Source organism: Sebastes fasciatus, chromosome 5, assembly GCF_043250625.1.
Source record: "Sebastes fasciatus isolate fSebFas1 chromosome 5, fSebFas1.pri, whole genome shotgun sequence".
NCBI lineage: Eukaryota > Metazoa > Chordata > Actinopteri > Perciformes > Sebastidae > Sebastes > Sebastes fasciatus.
In genome coordinates this window covers 19,336,908-19,353,876 of record NC_133799.1, presented here as the reverse complement: position 1 = coordinate 19,353,876, position 16,969 = coordinate 19,336,908, and the positions used below count along the sequence as shown (strand labels likewise).

At 42.7% G+C, this 16,969-nt stretch overlaps 1 protein-coding gene across 2 annotated transcripts; it reads right to left on the bottom strand.

Annotated features, from left to right (window-relative positions):
• Positions 1-4,011: 4,011 nt before the first annotated feature.
• Positions 4,012-16,810, bottom strand: LOC141767854 (vitamin D3 hydroxylase-associated protein-like). 2 transcript variants are annotated; one of them, XM_074635537.1, is made up of 15 exons: positions 16,461-16,810; positions 15,324-15,437; positions 14,871-15,014; positions 14,479-14,612; positions 14,160-14,366; positions 14,016-14,056; positions 11,923-12,047; positions 10,975-11,100; positions 10,736-10,833; positions 8,454-8,553; positions 6,935-6,978; positions 6,782-6,821; positions 6,591-6,699; positions 6,294-6,439; positions 4,012-5,438 (listed from the first exon to the last, which is right to left on the bottom strand). In XM_074635537.1, exons 1-15 carry the CDS (start codon positions 16,686-16,688, stop codon positions 5,316-5,318), a joined length of 1,779 nt encoding a protein of 592 aa, XP_074491638.1. In that variant the 5' UTR covers positions 16,689-16,810; the 3' UTR covers positions 4,012-5,315. The 2 variants fall into 2 exon arrangements, with proteins under 2 accessions (XP_074491638.1, XP_074491639.1); XM_074635538.1 differs by having other exon boundaries at positions 14,479-14,570.
• Between the last annotated feature and the right edge of the window lie 159 nt (positions 16,811-16,969).

The following is a 16,969-nucleotide window of genomic DNA, read 5'->3' as shown; positions in this document are numbered from 1 at the left end:
CTTTTGGTGGGGGCAGTGTCATGGTGTGGGGCGGCATCTCCCTCACTGGCAAAACAAAGCTTGTCATCATTGAAGGCCATCTCAATGCAGTGAGATATCGGGATGAGATTCTGCAGCCAGTGACGATCCCATATCTCCACAATCTGGCACCTAACTTCATCCTCCAAGATGACAACGCTCGCCCCCACAGAGCCAGGGTTATCACAGACTACCTCCACAATGTGGGAGTAGAGAGAATGGAACGGCCTGCCAAGAATCCACACCTGAACCCAATTCAACATGTGGGATCAGGTTGGGCGTGCTGTACGTGTTAGAGTGACCAACAGAACCACGCTGGCTGACCTGCAACGAATCCTGGTTGAGGAATGGAATGCCTCCCACAGCAACTTGTGACCAGGTTGGTGACCAGCATGAGGACGAGGTGCCAGGCTGTTGTGGCTGCGTATGGATCTTCCACCCGCTACTGAGGCTCCTGACGGTGTATTAAATGAATAAAGTGTAAAATAGCCAATATGTCTTGTTTGTTCCTTGTTACTGATAGAGAGTTCAATCATCCAATCCACCAAACAACTCAAAACAAGAGTCAACACCAACAGGAGAATACACTGTTTACCATTGACGGAGCATATTGGCAAATTTTTCTTGGGCGCTATCCACATAATCAGCTGTGCTGCTCATCCCACAAATGCATGATCCTTACAAGTGGGACATCATTGCGAAGGTAAATAAAACAGGCTTTCCAACGATGTAAAATACAATGCCAATTAGCATTGGAACAACAGTGAAATAATCCATCAAACACAAGTTTCCAAACTTTGTTTTTCCAGTATATTTAGTGCTTTGTAAACTAGCAGGAGTATTTTGAAATCAATTCTCTGAGAGACAGCGATCCAGTGTAGAGACCTCAGAACTGGACTGATATGATCCACTTTGTTGGTCTTAGTGAGGGCTCTAGCAGCAGCGTTCTGAATCAGCTGCAGCTGTCTGATAAATTTTTTAGGAAGACCCGTAAAGACGCCGTTACAGTAGTCAAGTCGGCTGAAGATGAATGCACGGACTAGTTTTTCTAAATCCTGCTGAGACATCAGTCTTTTAATTCTTGCTATATTCTTCAGGTGATAGTAGGCTGTCTTTGTAATTGTCTTAATATGGCTGTTAAAACTCAGGTCAGAGTCCATGACTACAACAAGATTTCTGGCTTGGTCCGTGCTTTTAAACATTACAGATTGAAGGTGAGCACTAACCTTTAATCTTTCCTCTTTGGCTCCAAAAACTACGACCTCATTTTTGTCTTTGTTCAGCTGAAGAAAATTCTGGCACATCCAATTATTGATTGTTCAATGCACTCACTCAGTGCTTGTATTGAGTCTGAGCCAGAGTAGCAAGATACAGAAAGTTGGCTCGGGCTTGGTTGGCTTGGTCATTTATTCACCGACAAATAAACTGTATACACACTACAGCTACGTTCACAGCTATAACGACAACCCCACACTCACCGCCGCCACACACACACACGGTCTGTGGGACACTCACTAATGCTACTTTAAGACAGGAGATTGCCAGACTAAAAACTCTTAATATGCTCCGCACCTTAATTGGCAGACCAGTTTGGTCTATGCAGGAAGAAATCCCTTTTTAAAAAAGAGACAGGGTTGAGTAGTTTTACAGGTCACACTAAATAATTATCTAGTGGCTGACACTCATTATCAATTCAGTAACACAGTAAAGATTCAGCTGCTTCTGGAGTTCATGTTAGGTCGGGCTACAAAGTCTAACCAAATGCAGGAAGTAGACATCTGACCCTTTTTGCCAACAGATAGCAACACTAGGATCAATTGTGTTCATTTTTAAAGTTACACCATCGCATCTTTTGTTCCCTCCTGTGTCCTGTGTCTCCGCTAATAGTGAAGCATCACCAGATGAAAACTGTCATTCCAGTGACAAATTTCCAGGCAGGACTTGAGCAAATTAAATGTTGCACTTTTTAAAAATGAAAGACATAGAAGAAGGTCTGCACACTGTAGCTCACTTTAAGTGCAATTTATTAGCACATCTTAGCTAGTGACGTTTCGAGCACAAGCTCTTCTTCAGACTTTATCAGCAATTTTTAAAAAACACCTCAAACAGCTTCCCTTCTTTGTTTTCCTTGTGTAATAATCACATGCATGACAGTTACAGAGCAAGTGTTTTTTCAAAGTGGCAATAAATTATTGCGAGGCAGTCATAGCAAAAGGTTCTTCCAACTTAATATCAATTTGTATCTCTAAGTAATCAGTTTACAGAGGTTTAGCTTGACAAGAATTATTTAGGGTACCAAATTATATTGGATATGTAAGGGATAATGTGCAGCGAGCCTCGCGTTGGGGTCCACCTTCTGCATTGCACCGCACCGATCTGGAACACAGGGTGATCGCCCGTCCTGAGGACCGGAGGCCCAGCACCTCACGACATGCTGAGATCGGCATCCAGCCGACAAGCTCCAACTACGGCTAAAAGAACTCTGAATCCTGCAAACCAGGTCATCTCTCTCGCTGCTATGCCTTTATGTCGTGATTGTTGACCCGTCTCGCAGCTGAGACCTGAAGTATGCTGCAGCTCCACTGCATCCACACAACGTGCTGAAGACTTGGTTCCAGCCAGTGTGAAGAAAATAAACTTTTAAGGAAAGACTTAAAAAAGAGGACATTTTGAACTGACAATGATGCCAGGAGACCCCTCCAGCTACGAGAGAGACCAGAGACAGATGAAGATCGGAAAAACCAAGGGAACGTGTCAGCCGACCATATCCGAAGGTGTCCGAGGACGCCAAAGACAACCACTGATGGAGAAAAACGATTCATGCCGAGTCACAACGTGGTACAGAGGTCCAGACAGATCCTGTCGCCACTCCATAGACCTACAGTACAACCTCCCATCTACCCATCAGAAAAAGGTGATATAAATACATTCTCAGAGGTGAAAGACTTTGATGATTAGGCTATTAATCAAATTTAGAGTCAATTAATAAATAGTCAGTTTAATAAATTGATAGTTGATATTAGATGAAGGAATGATTAAGAAATCCGTCAATAAGCTCTAAACCTAAATTAGATCACTCCTAAATTTAGAATGAATGAGTGAATGCCTCACAATCTTCCCTGGTGCTTCTCAAACTGCAGAACGGTTCATTAATACCTCAAACTAAATTTCATTGATAAACGTCAAACGACGAATTCAGTTGAGAGATATCAGTCACTGATGTGACCTGATCACATTTGATTCGTTTTTATTCATAAATATTCATTGTTGTATTCACTGTATTCCTTCAGTCATCCTTTATCCATTCTATCCCTTTTTCCATTTGTTTGATCATTCATCCAATTATTCTCTTTCAGTATTTTAGTCATGTCTTGTAGTTAGTTAAACAATTTATTTTATAAAGAAATTGGTTATTTGATTTATGTGTGTATATAAAACAACTCAAATCACTGAAGAAGTCTGTAGCAACCCTAAGATTAGGAGACTCAATTGATTAATATACAATTTTGAAGTTTTTCCTGTTTATCCAAAATTGGGTGGCGTCCTAAATTTCCATTCTAATTGAAATTAAGGTTGAATTCTTATATTGAAATTAATGTGTATAATAGCTGAAGCTGAGTGCCATCACTCTCCTTTACCTTTTACAACAATTCACGGGTTTATGATTCATAATTTTTAGTTATTAATTATAGATCCATATTTTTATATCCATTAATGATTATTAATCTGCTCCATGCAATAATGCTACACCAGTTAACTTCTAGTATATAAAGTCAGCTATGAGCACCGAACCCTTACTTGGAAATGCTGGGCAAAATTGATTTTGTGAAGACCATTTATTATTTCTTTGAAGAGGACAATGTATTCTGAAATCTAGGAAGATCCATCTTAAAAACAAAAATCAATGTCAAACTTGAGGGGTGTTGCTGAGCACATTTCACTTAAGTAGAAGGAGAGTTGTGGAAAATTCTTTAATGACCCTGAAACAACGCCAACTGTTAAAAGAGATTTTAATGGAATACAACATTACATCTTTGTATCATGAATGAGAATCATTTGCAAGCCACATTTATCAACTGAACTCATCTTGACCGAAGAGTATTATTAATCATAGTCTATTTGAAAATATTTGAACAACATGCTGAGGTGGCTGACACAGAGCTCTGCTGTACTAGACTAGTGTTAGCCAAGCTATTACACGACTACAGAATTATTTCACACCTACTGATGTCCAAACAGGATGCTGAATTTTGCAAAAAAACAAAACATAAAGATCATCTAATCATGCCTGTCATGTCAGACTCTTAACTTTAAAGCAAACGTGTTTATTAAAAGCAAGCAATGTCTAAGTTTATGTTATTAGTACAATACAAATGAAATGTTAACATTTTGAGGTTCTTCAATGAAAGAATTAAACAAAGAAGGAGAGAATTCCAATCAGTACAAATGAATCAACTTTAAAAGGGACATATGAAAAACTCTTTTTCAATGCTTGTGCACATACTTTTGGGTATCTGGAGTGTCTACCAACCTACAAACTGTGAAATACGACAACCAAGTCAGTTTTTTGTGGGCTGCCTAGATCAGAAAACATGTGATTCAACAAACCATTCAGATTTGGCTCCCCTTCCTACGTCCCATGCAGGCTCATTAGAATACACCGCCCACAGCTTGAGAGCTACATTTGCAAAGGTGCACCAACTTTGCAAATTTTAGTGCTTTTAGTGTTTGTAAATTGTATTTTGTCTCTGTCTGTGTCTGCAACTTTGTGTTCTTGCTGCTGGCCGTCTTGGCCAGGTTTCCCTTGGAAAAGAGGTTCTGAATCTCAATGGGACTAACCTGGTTAAATAAAAATATTTTAGCGTTTCAAACAGAGGTTTAATCAGACAGACAGTATGAATAAAAAAATAAAGTGTATTTTTTTAACATTAAAGCATGTGAACATGTTCTAGTAGAAACCCAAAATACAAGTATGAACCTGATATGTCCCCTTTAACAGTTTCACTATTAGCATTTATTAAATCTTTATTATGACTCTAAAAAGCCAAAGAGCAGAAAATGCCTAAGTTTATCCTTGTAGAGCAGAAGAGTGAAACTCAAAATATTAAAGACTTTCAAGTACTCAAATACCTTTGCTAAAGCAATATTAATTGCGTTAACTCCTACTCATATTTACTTTTGTTTTATTGTGATTAACAGGTGTAGTTGTTTGTGTTTTTCACATTCACTGGGTGTATTCAAAACAAATTTGACCTGAAGACCCTGAAGTTAGCAGCCCCACATGTGGCCTCCAGACTTTACTTTCTGCTCTGTTTAACCAGCTGTTCCACCTCCTTCATGAAGCGCAGGCAGAGCTCATCCTGCCACGGCAGAGCGACACACTGCACCGCCACGGGCAGACCCTCACCTCCAGACACAGCCTTAAACACAAACACAACATCCAGTCAGTCAACAGTCAGCAACCAGAACCACCACAGTCTTCTGTCTCCATCTACTGACCAACTGTGGAACTACTGTTTTAAGAGAGTCACTTAAATAGCCTGAATGACCACAAAATGGCTAAAAAGAGACACAAAACAACTACAAAGAGAGCAAAACCACTAAAAAGAACTGTAAAACCTTTTTCTTTTTCTTCATAGTCGTCTCTTTCAGTCTAGGTGTCTCTACTTTGTAAGAGGGGTGGGGGCCCTTTTACATATCTGAGTCCTGGGGCCCGTTGTCTCATAATCTATCCATGTCTGTAGGCTATTTGGAGTTACAAATAGCAGCAATTCACTGATATAATTTCATATTAGAATGAACACGTGGTTTAATATTTTGTTTATTGACATTAATCTATAACACTGAAAAATAATGTGTCACAAGTTATTACAATTGAGTAGGCTCAATAGGCAGTGGTTTAATAAACAGACCTTGACAAGTTGTCCATATTTTTCGTCCGAAATAGTTGCAGGTTTAAACATAAATGCGACCTCACGTTGTGTCAATCACGTTTACACACCAACTCCACGTTCAATGACTGCGCTCTTTCAGTGCGTTCATGCACAACACTGTGTATTTGAATAAAGCCAGAACATTTTGGGGTGGCATCTGGGGTGACCAATCAGATTGTAGAGGTGGCACTGTCTAGTCTCCTAAAGGCAGTTGCGAAACCCATGGGACACAGATACAGGAAACTGACTCTCAGTACATGTGTCCTTTCTGAACTGTCTCCGGTCTAACTCAGCCTGAAAAACAGATTAGGTAGACTACAAAGGTAGTATGTATTACTATACCTGTTTGAAGAGCTTGTCCCAGTGGTCCTGATGAATGCCCTTATAGTGCTTGAGTTCCTCCTCATCGTCTGCCGTCACCGTGGAAACAGTAACAACGCCAGCAGGAAAGGTGAGTAGATTGTAAAGTACTGTGTAAGAGAGAGCAGCTGGAAGGACAGAAAATATAAACCGGTTATTCACTAATATCATTGCTGTTCTGTACAGTAATCATGAGAATGATGTAGGGAGATAACTCCCTAGCTCGTTGGAGCAGTGGTCTGCCTTTTATGGTGTATTGTACGTTTCAGTGTACCGTACTGATAAGCTTGCCACAGTAGAGGAAGTTATAGGCTGGTCCGGTCACAGGGCACAGCAGCACGTCAATGTTGCATCTTCTCCAATCTGCTATTGTTTCCTGAATGTAGTCCTTATGAAAACACAAGAGAATTCAAAGTCCCCTGTATGCATTCATACATGAACAAGCATCATTAGCTGACATCTAACAGTACCTCAACAGCAGCATGCTGCTTCCACAGATCTGCAACAGATCTAAAAATGAGGCGGAGAAAGAATCAGTATGTTTTGAGATTTTGCGCATTACATGCAACGTGTGAGTGACAAAACCTCAAGAGCAAACTGTCACGTCAAAATTACTTTCTTACCCAACTCCAGAGAGAGCACTGAGCATGGCAGAACCACGAGGAGACTGCAAAAGACAAGCAAGACGTAAAAACACATTAAGTATCAAATCACACCGTAACGGCCATATTTTAATGATCTATAGTGCAGGTCTAAAGTGCATGGCGCAAGTGCATTATGTCCGTGTCTAACTCCACTTTTGCTAGTTAAGCAGTGCATAATCTGGGCGCAAAGTAAGGCACAAGGGGCAAAGGGGTTATATTTAATGTGTCTTAATCATCTTATCATAGGTGTGCTTTGGGTGTAATAGGAATCAAACTAATCAGAGTGTCATCTCCCATTCCCTTTAAAAACAAGGTGTGCCTGGATTAGGCTAAATATGATGAACATGTATTGAGAAATAATGAAAACTGTATTACTTTCCGATGCAACCCACGAGGGGCTCGGACCGGCTCAGTGGAATCCTCTGGTGATGCATTACGCACGGGCTTTCGGCCGGGCACTGCCAGAGAGGCGGTGCTTAATGCGCGGATCCATCAGCATCAAAATGCCGCCGTTTAGGGGGAGAGGTACCGCAAACTTTGAAGTAGTCTACGCCTACTAGGGATGGGTTATGATTTTCGAACATTGGATTAGTCATTAAATAATAAAAAATCAAAAAATCACTATTGTCTTTTCATAATATATTTAGTCCTATATATATTCCTCTATTTTTGCCGGCGCCGGTGAAACGTGTGTGGCACATTCAGTTCTGCCTTTTCCCGCATGAAGGCAGTATAGCGCTGTGAGATGGGCTGGTGCAAAAAAACAACAAAACAACAACATGCAGAGCCCAGTCTGCCACAGACGTCAAAAACAAACAACTTGCAGAGACTAATACAGCCGTAGCTGTAGCACCCAGCGGAAGGTGGGGACCTTGGCCCGTCGACAAATCAACAATCTATGGCTAGCTTTGTCACCAAACGAAGCAAGTTTGATGCTAGCAGACGTGCAGAGCTAACAACGGCCCTCATCTCAAAGATAATAGCTAAAGAAATGCTTCCAATCAGCTTTGTTGAAGGCGAGGGTTTTCAAATTTGATGGCATTTGTTGAGCCCGAGTTCATGGTCCCATCCAGAAAATCCATTACCGCTACACTGGACAAAACTATCTGGTCATAATGCAAGTGAGCTGCGCACCGGCATTTAGCTCAGACATCCGGAGGGAGCTCGGAGTAGGGCCGCTGCTCCTTCGCGTCGAAACGGGCCAGCTGAGGTGGTTCGGGCATCTGATCAGGATGCCTCCTAGACGCCTCCCTTTGGAGGTTTTCCGGGCATGTCCAACTGGTAAGAGGCCCCGGGGTAGACCAAGAACACACTGGAGAGATTATATATCTCGGCTGGCCTGGGAACGCCTCGGGGTCCCCCAGGAAGAGCTGGAAAACGTTGCTGGGTTTATAAACCTGCTGCCCCCGCGACCCGGCCCCGGATAAGCAGTAGAAAATGGATGGATGGATGGATAGTCTGTATTTATGCATGTCTGTCACAGAAGGAGAGAACTCACCAGGGGCTTGAGGAGGAATGAGAGGGTTTTCTTCAACCACGTAGGAAGGTAGTAGGGGAGAACCTGGGGTCTGAGACAGGGGTCCAGAGGGCCCCCCTTCCTAAAATAGAAGCAAAAAGGGATCATTGGCACACAACAGAAAAATGTGTTCAAAGGGATTATAATATGGTCAAAACATTTCACTCAAAAGCACAAATGTAAACTTCATGGTGGCGCTAGAGGAAAAGTCAGAGGATCACCAAAGTCATTAGGGTTCATCCATTAGGGACTATAATCAATTCATGGTAATCCATCTGATAGTTGTTGAGTTGTTGGACCAAAATAGTAGACCAGCCGTCAGAACTATCTATCCCCCCATCCAGTCTCGGCAGATGGCCGCCCGCCCTGCGCCCGGTTCTGCTCCAGGTTTCTTCCCAGTAATCGGGGAGTTTTTCCTGGCCACAGTGCGCTTGGTGGATACTGTTGGGTCTCTAAACTATGGTGTACGGTCATAGACCTGCTCTATATATAAAGCGTCTTGAGATAACTTCTGCTGTGATTTGACGCTATACAAAAATAAATTGAATTGAATTGAATTGAACAACATTTCAAAACATTTTGGATTATTCATTCAGGAGTGAGTGGAGGGGTACTCAGTTGGTTGCAATCTGCCACCACGCCACTAGATGTCACCATATCCTACACACTGTACCTTTAAGCCATTTATCAAGCAAAAGCACTTACTGATTGCATCTTTTCAAATGTCAGAATTTGCTACTTTTCTCTGTTACATCTGTGTAAATGAAATATAATTGGATTTTAGACTGTTGATCGATCAACACAAGCAATTTGTAGATGTCACCATGAGCTATGGGAACTTGTAAAAGCCATTTTACACATTTTTTTTGACATTCTGAAGAGTAAACGATTAATTAAAGTAATAAATCAAAAGACAATCTCAAAAGATAAAAAAAAATGAAAGCTGCAAGCAGCGATGAACAGGTTCTCGCACCCCCGTGTTGTTCTGGTGTTGTTGCTGGAGGTTGGTTGACAGGACTATTGGACACTGCATGAAAGAGTTAATCACTTCCTGTGTCCAATATATGGTGCTAAGGAACACATACTAATTATACATTATGTTGCTGTATATCAAGTGTTGACCACACAATGTAAATTTGATGTAAATTGAATCATGTTTGTCACATGAGACTTGCTTCATGTTGCGAGTATGTGGCACTATGACTTAGTGTGTGTGTGTATATGTGTGTGTGTGTGTAGTGCACAGTATTATATGTGCATGGATGAGTAAAATATGATTTCCTGCTTGGAGTATGTGGTGCTGGAGATGAAATATTAGACATTTTGTATACATTTGATGAACTATGTGTTACCTAGACTTCACTAGGCCTGTCGCAGTTATACATGATCGCAACTATTTGAGCTGACCGCGATCATTTTGCACTATATTAGATTCCACAATCTGAAGTGCATTAAACTAACAAATGCCATATTTCCGTTATGTTTTCCACATTGTTTTCCACCATTTTTAGCCCATCTCATTGTGCCCTTGTCTTCTGCAATGGTTAGTCAGCACCTGACTGGAGAATTAGCGCCCCCTATCGTTTATCTTGATGCGGTCAAATCAGTTCACCACTTCTGATGAATGTGCCAAGTTTCGTGAGTTTTTCGAGTATCTGTAGCCCCTCAAAAATGCGCTTGAGTTATATAAAAACAAGACTAATTCCTTGAATTACAATAGGGCTTTCGCACCACTCGGTGCTTGGGCCTTAAAAGGTTCTTTATAAGATATTCAGCGAATTAATATAGCAGCATCAACTATTTGCTATGTAAAAATATAGAGGAATAATGTCTACCTGAGCAGAGAATGAAGTCACTCTCCCTCTGTGTGTTTTGTAATCTGAGATTCTCCGTGCTTTGTTGAAATAGCTGGGCCTGCCATGTGTTCCATTTAGTGCATATGAGTGTGCCCCACTGGCTAGTTTACAGACGCTGCTCTGCCGCCATTGCGGAAGCGTAGCACTCACCCTCTGTTTACCCCTGCCCAGTTTAACACTGTTGGCTCTGTCAGCAATGTTGCCTTTGTTTTTACTGTTAGCGCTGTTACAGTAGCACCGTTAGCTACGAGCCGACGGCTTAGCTGTCGCCATTTTGAGAGCCGTGCAGAGGCACTAGAAATGCTCTAGAAAAACTGACACTTCAATTACACACAATCTTCAAATTAATTAGGTGATTAACAAGGACTACACTGACTAAATAACGTCTTAAAGGGAACTTGAACTCACAGTTTTTGAAGCAGGGTGGTAGTTCCGTCTGCGAAGAGACCCCTTATAATAAGATCAGTTACAATGTCATTGACCCTCAGAGGAGTGTAGGGCACCAACTACAGGCAAACATGACAGAGGGAAAAAGTATCCGCATTAAAAACACATAGCTCACATCACATATTTAATGTGGCCGTAGATCATATTGTGTGTGTTTGTGTGTGTGTGTGTGTGTGTGTGTGTGTGTGTGTGTGTCTTACAGTGTGCCCTGCTTGCTCTAACAGAGCTTTGACCTCTCTGACGCCTCGGGCCATGCTTGGAGACGGTTGTGTGTAGCCGTCGTTTTCTAGGTAACCGATCCTGAGAGGTTTGGAGCTCTGGTATATCTGAGGACAAGACATTTTCATTCTGTCAGATCAGTAGGGAGACAGGGCAGTTGGGGCCCTCAGAATTGTGTCTCTGCACTGTTCACGAATGAGGGTAAAATAGACTAGGAGATGGGTGGTTCGGTGCGGCACCTGCAGTTATGCGGGCATTGTACCAGACCGTTGTGGTGAAGGAGCTGAGCCGGAAGGCAAAGCTCTCAATTTACCAGTTCATCTACGTTCCAAACCTCACCTATGGTCATGAGCTTTGGGTAGTGATCGAAAGAATGAGGTTGCGGATACAAGCTGCTGCTCCTTCGTGTCGAAAGAGGCCAGCTGGGTGATACAAACATTTCCAATAACTCCAGGTCTTTTGTAAAGTCCAAAAGTCCAAATGTATTGGAAAAATAAAAAATTCACATTTTTATCTAACGAGATATCCATATTTGCTGGCATTTTGCTGATGGGATATATTGAAGAAAATAAAAGAAACTAGTCCGTCCCAAGGGCAATGCCCATATCTTTTTGTCCGCTACCGGCTCATGTGCCAGGGCGAACTAGACAGATAATAAACCCCAAAAAACAAGAAAACAACAGAAATAGTCCCACGGCAAGAGCAGCTAATGGCCGACTAATGCTCTGCCTATTAATTATCATCATCAAAACATGCCTGTTTTTGTTTGTATTTTATTTTGTTCAATTCACCATTTCACAGGGGGGGGGGGTTATGTGCCAGACTATTTCTTGGCCAGAGACTCCAAGAGAGACTCCAAGAAGTTACTGGTCCCAGCCAAGAAATACTCTAGTACATACTCCCTTTAGAACAGTTTATAGTGGACATACCTGCATATTGAAAGGTATGGGTGGAATGGTGGGGTCCAAAGAAAACATGTCGTCACAGAGCAGAGCCTGCATACACAGTGCCAGACTTTCCACATCCCTCGCCAGTGGTCCAGGACTTGACGACACTAATTTAATAAGAAACATAAGAAAAATTAACTTTGGGTTACTTAACGTAATCCCCGGTTCTTTGATAACAGAGTGAGGAGTTTCACTATGGGAATCGCCTCGGCGTGACCAACTATGGAAGCTCCAATGACACCACGTCTGTCAGTGACAGAACTGTGTTAGGGCTACGCCCCCTCATAATACCAGTCGACCGACTCCTCACAAATCATTCTAGACCAGTTTCTTTCTGTGTCTATGCAAGGAGGGAAGTGATGGTGAAACACCTCACTCTGTTATCAAAGAACTGGGGATTACGTTAAGTAACCCAAAGTTATTTTTCTAACGTTGTTCAGTGTTTCACTATGAGAGATATAGACCCCTCCTGTATTGCATATATTTCCTGAAGCCATAAACGATATTGGTCTGGATACTGGACAGTGAACATCACAGTGAACTTCACCGAGACCCTGGCGTGTTTGCCTCTAGCACAGCCTTTGCCAATGATGGCCCCGAGACATCCAGCCTGTTAAGGAATCGTGTGCCTCGACTCGCACCACTTCTCAAAAATTCGCCACTTACCACTGTAAAGAAAGCGAGTGGAGGAGGCCATTGAACTCTGAATGGTGTCAATGACCTGTTCCGGCAGGCCTGCAGAATTCAGGTTCCATCTGTCAAAGGCCAAGCCCAGAGCGCGATGCGGTCTGGGTGAGGGTGTTAGATCTCCCCTCTCGCCTGGGACAGAAGATCCCTGCTTATGAGAAGAGGCCACGGCTCGCCCGCTAGAAGCTGTAATATTTCCACTACCCAGTGCTTGGACGACCACTTTGGTGCAGGATTAGCAACTCTCTCTCACCCTGGCCAGAGTGGGGGAGTTCAAGCTGAGAGGGAGGAATGCATGGCCATGAGTTGGCCAGAGCATCCGCCCCCAGAAGTACATTTACGTCTGACATGGAAAAAACAGTGGACAGTAATCGTTTTCCTGCGAGGTGAAGAGATCTACGGCTGCCCGGCTGTATTTCTGCCAAACCCGCTCCACCACCTGCGGATGGAGAGTCCACTCTCCGTACAGGGACAGAAGATCTGCACCCCTGTTTAAAACGCCTGGCACATGTGTCACTCAGAGGTTCATGAGCCTGGTGCTGCTCCACATGCTTATCTTCTGAGCTAACCTGTGCAACTGCAGTGAGTGAGTGCCGCCATGGCAGTTGATGTACGCTACCACAATGGTGTTGTCCGGTGGAACACACCAGGGTCTCTGAAACATGAACTTGGGGGCTGTGTTCCACCTCCATCCCCTTTCTTTTTTCTTTGTGGAAGGGGAGAGGAAGACGCAAGGGGTGTTAGGTCGCACGCTTCTTCTTCCCTTCTCCGGGGTAGAATGGGCGGTTTCTTGCTGCAACTGCAGCAAAAGAGTGTTTGCCCCATGGCTTAGGGTTTTCTGACCAAGGCTGATGGCTAGTCTGTTGACCAGCTGCCTGTCTCTGCGGCCCAGCCCGCCCCGCCCCCTGTCTCCCCTTCACTGCTGCAGCTGCAGCAGTGAAGCCAGCCCTTGTCCGATATGTTAGCCGTAAGGTATAATGTCACACAGTCACCAGCTACACCAGTAAACAAATAAGTTACTTAGAAGCACTCAAAGTACTTACTCAGCAAATCCAGACTAAAGCTAGGAACTGAGTTTGATGACGTATTCCTTAACGGGTCTTCTGTGAACTGTTGAGTAGAAAATCCAAGCTAGCCTAGATGAGCTGAGGGAGCTTATAGTTTCTTAAGGGGAAGAAAGCGAGAATGATTTGTGAGGGGGTCGGTCGACTGTGGTAATATGAGGGGGCGTAGCCCTAACACTGTTCGACCTGACTGTCATTGACAGACGTGGTGTCACTGGAGCTTCCGTAGTTGGTCACACTGAGGTGATTCCCATAGTGAAACACCAAACTACTTTTTCAGACAACACTTGGTATGTAGGCAATGATGATACGACTGTAACTTACCTGATTTTGGCCCTCCATAAATGGGTCTCAAGCCCCGTGAACTGATCGAGACACAAAGAAATAAAACATCTAAAACTAAGCAAAGATCAAAGTGTCATGACTGAACAGTGATTATCCAAAACTGACTGAAGCAGAGACGCTCACCTAAGCCGACGTGCTGTTGGCTTGAGGCCACAGATCCCACAGAATGAGGCAGGAATACGGATGCTACCCCCTACATCGCTGCCTAAACCAAGCACGGAGCCCCCTCCCCCGATGAGAGCCCCCTCCCCACCGGACGAACCTCCGCTGGTCTTCTGGAGGTTGTGGGGGTTCACGGTCTGCCCATAGATGGGGTTCCCACAGTCATAACTGGAGATGAAATATAAAAATGACAAACAGATCACAGCCTTTGCACATGCAAAAACAAGTGACACAGTGTCACAGCTTATATTTGTGATAAATTGATTGAGAAATTATTTACTTCAATAATGCTTGGGGCACGTTGGTTTTCACAAAGGGAATAGCTCCTTGTCTCTTGAGAACTTTAACAAGCACGCTGTCCTCCTGGGCAGGCTGGTCCAGATTAATGATCACACCGCAAGACGAGTCATAATTCTTGTGTTGTAAAATGAACACAGGCAAAGAGAGCAGTGTTAGATAAGAGCACATTTTCTCATAGACTTCTATACAATCAGACTTCTTTTTGCAACCCTGCTGGCTCTTTCCCATTGGCTTCACTTTTTAGACCCAGAGGTTGCCGCCTGGGGGGAACACATAATGCTGCTCTGTTCTGTTCTGTGGAAAGAAATTTTCCCTTTGGGAACAATACAAATCTATCCATCTATCCAAAGGTAATACACAACTACAAAATACCTTGTATGCATAGTTTTCTTTGATGCTAACTGGAACTCCATACAAGAGACCTCGCTTGTTGGAGGAGGCAACCGTTTTCAGCTGGTCAAAACTCTCCAACAAGATCCCGGTGCAGCAGTTGAGATCTTTGTTTACATCCAGAGTCTGTGGGAAAAGAAAAGAAAAAAACAGCACAGACAGGTTCATATGTATGATTTCCTCCAAAAGTCTGGTTTTGTAGAACACGAAAGTCAAGTAAGAAATGTGCAAGCAAGTAGATCAATATTGACTTAGTAACAATGAGAGAACACTAAGTGCTCTGTAGAGTTAATGATTCATTCAAGATATGTGATGATAACCTTAAATTGGACCATTGAGCTATTCTAGACAAACAAAACCAGATAAGTTATAAACATGATTGTTCTGTTCTGTTTTGGTAAGTGATAAATGATTAGTGTTATGATGGTTTTGAACCTTTTCCATGTAAGAGTAAAACACGTCCTCGGGGCTCAGCGAGCCGTCCTGCAGGTTCTTCGTCAGCTCAGACAGAGACAGCGACAAGATGAAAGCAGAGTCGGTCACTGGATGCTAGAGGACACACACACACACACACACACACAAACAGGCTATGACACAGTAACATGTGTATGGAAAATGAATTCACACACTAGACAATAATCATCCCTTTTATAAATTAGCTAAATATTCTTAACAGATGACAAATATTGGGCAGCAACAAACTATTATTTTGATTCTCAGCTGATCTGCTGATTATTGTCTGCATTAATCAATGAATCATTTTGTCACTAAAATATATATATATAATTGCCAGAGCTCAATGTGACAATTCATATTGTTGTAAACTAATTCTAAAGAAATTAAAGATCATTTCAACTGAATTGCATCGCTGGGTAGCTTGGGGCCATGTTTACTTCCTGTCAGCTGATGTGAGACACATCTGGAATGTTTATGTTTACAACTGAAATGATCTATAGAAAATAACAACTCTGAAGTAAGTTAAAGCCTCAACACAACCATGATTCTCCCAAACAGCTGTGTTGTCCCTTCACTCTCGCGTTGGTTTTATTGAGCCTGGTTGTGAAGGTTAACCTGACCTACGCTTTTTTAATCTTTAACCAGACCAGCATGAATAACAAATACTTGTGCGGATGCAGAGTCTTTAACAATAGACCCTTTTCGCAACACTTTTTTTTTACTTGTGAAAGGCTGCATGACCCTATATTGTGCAGTGTTGAGCTTGCTCATTTATATATATACATATATATATATGGACCAAGGCATAATCTATCAACAGTAATATTATTGATTATTATTGAACATTATTATCACAACAACATTATTAATGAGCTCCACGTGCTATAGGTCAAAATGTCTGCGATGAGAATAGACCATATAGAACAGACAATGACAGATGCAGAACGGTAGTCCAGATATTAACATTTCCCAAAGCTCGTAAGCGTGTCGACAACAAATGATGCAATTTAGTTATCTGTCAAAAACTTAATGTATACAGTATAGGTCTGAATTAAAAGCAGTAAAAGTATTGTCACTTCCCTCTAAACACGCCCTCAAGTCTCCTTCAACTCTTACCGACTTCTTGTACTGGAGAACAGCCTGTTCAGCCCGCTGCAGGCTTTGTGCTCTCCGGTTTCTGGCTCTCTGCATCTTGTCCTGCGCCTCTTGGTGGCTGTAGACCTTCTGAACCAGAACCACCAGAGCTCCCAGACCGCAGGCAGCAGCCGTCAGTAGAGCTGCGGTCCGGTTGTCGAGCTCCACTCTCTGAAGAAACTGTTTCACGTTTTCCATAATTCCCCCCATTTGTCTTCTCACTCCAAGCACAAGGATGAACGCAGGTTAACTGAGGCTACAACAAACAGACTGGTGTTGGATCATTCATGATTATTTGTTGGATTAGCAAGTCAACAACCAGGCGTGGTTAAGTTACATATTAGCTCCAGCACCTCAGGTCACTAACCAATTTGCTCAAACTACAGCCAGGGAAGAACCCACCGAAACCGGTAGAGCAATAGCATTTGAAAGGTAGAGGCAGAAGTGCTGCCTCAAGTGAGTCATTTTATCTTAAAGATCAGTTTGATTTA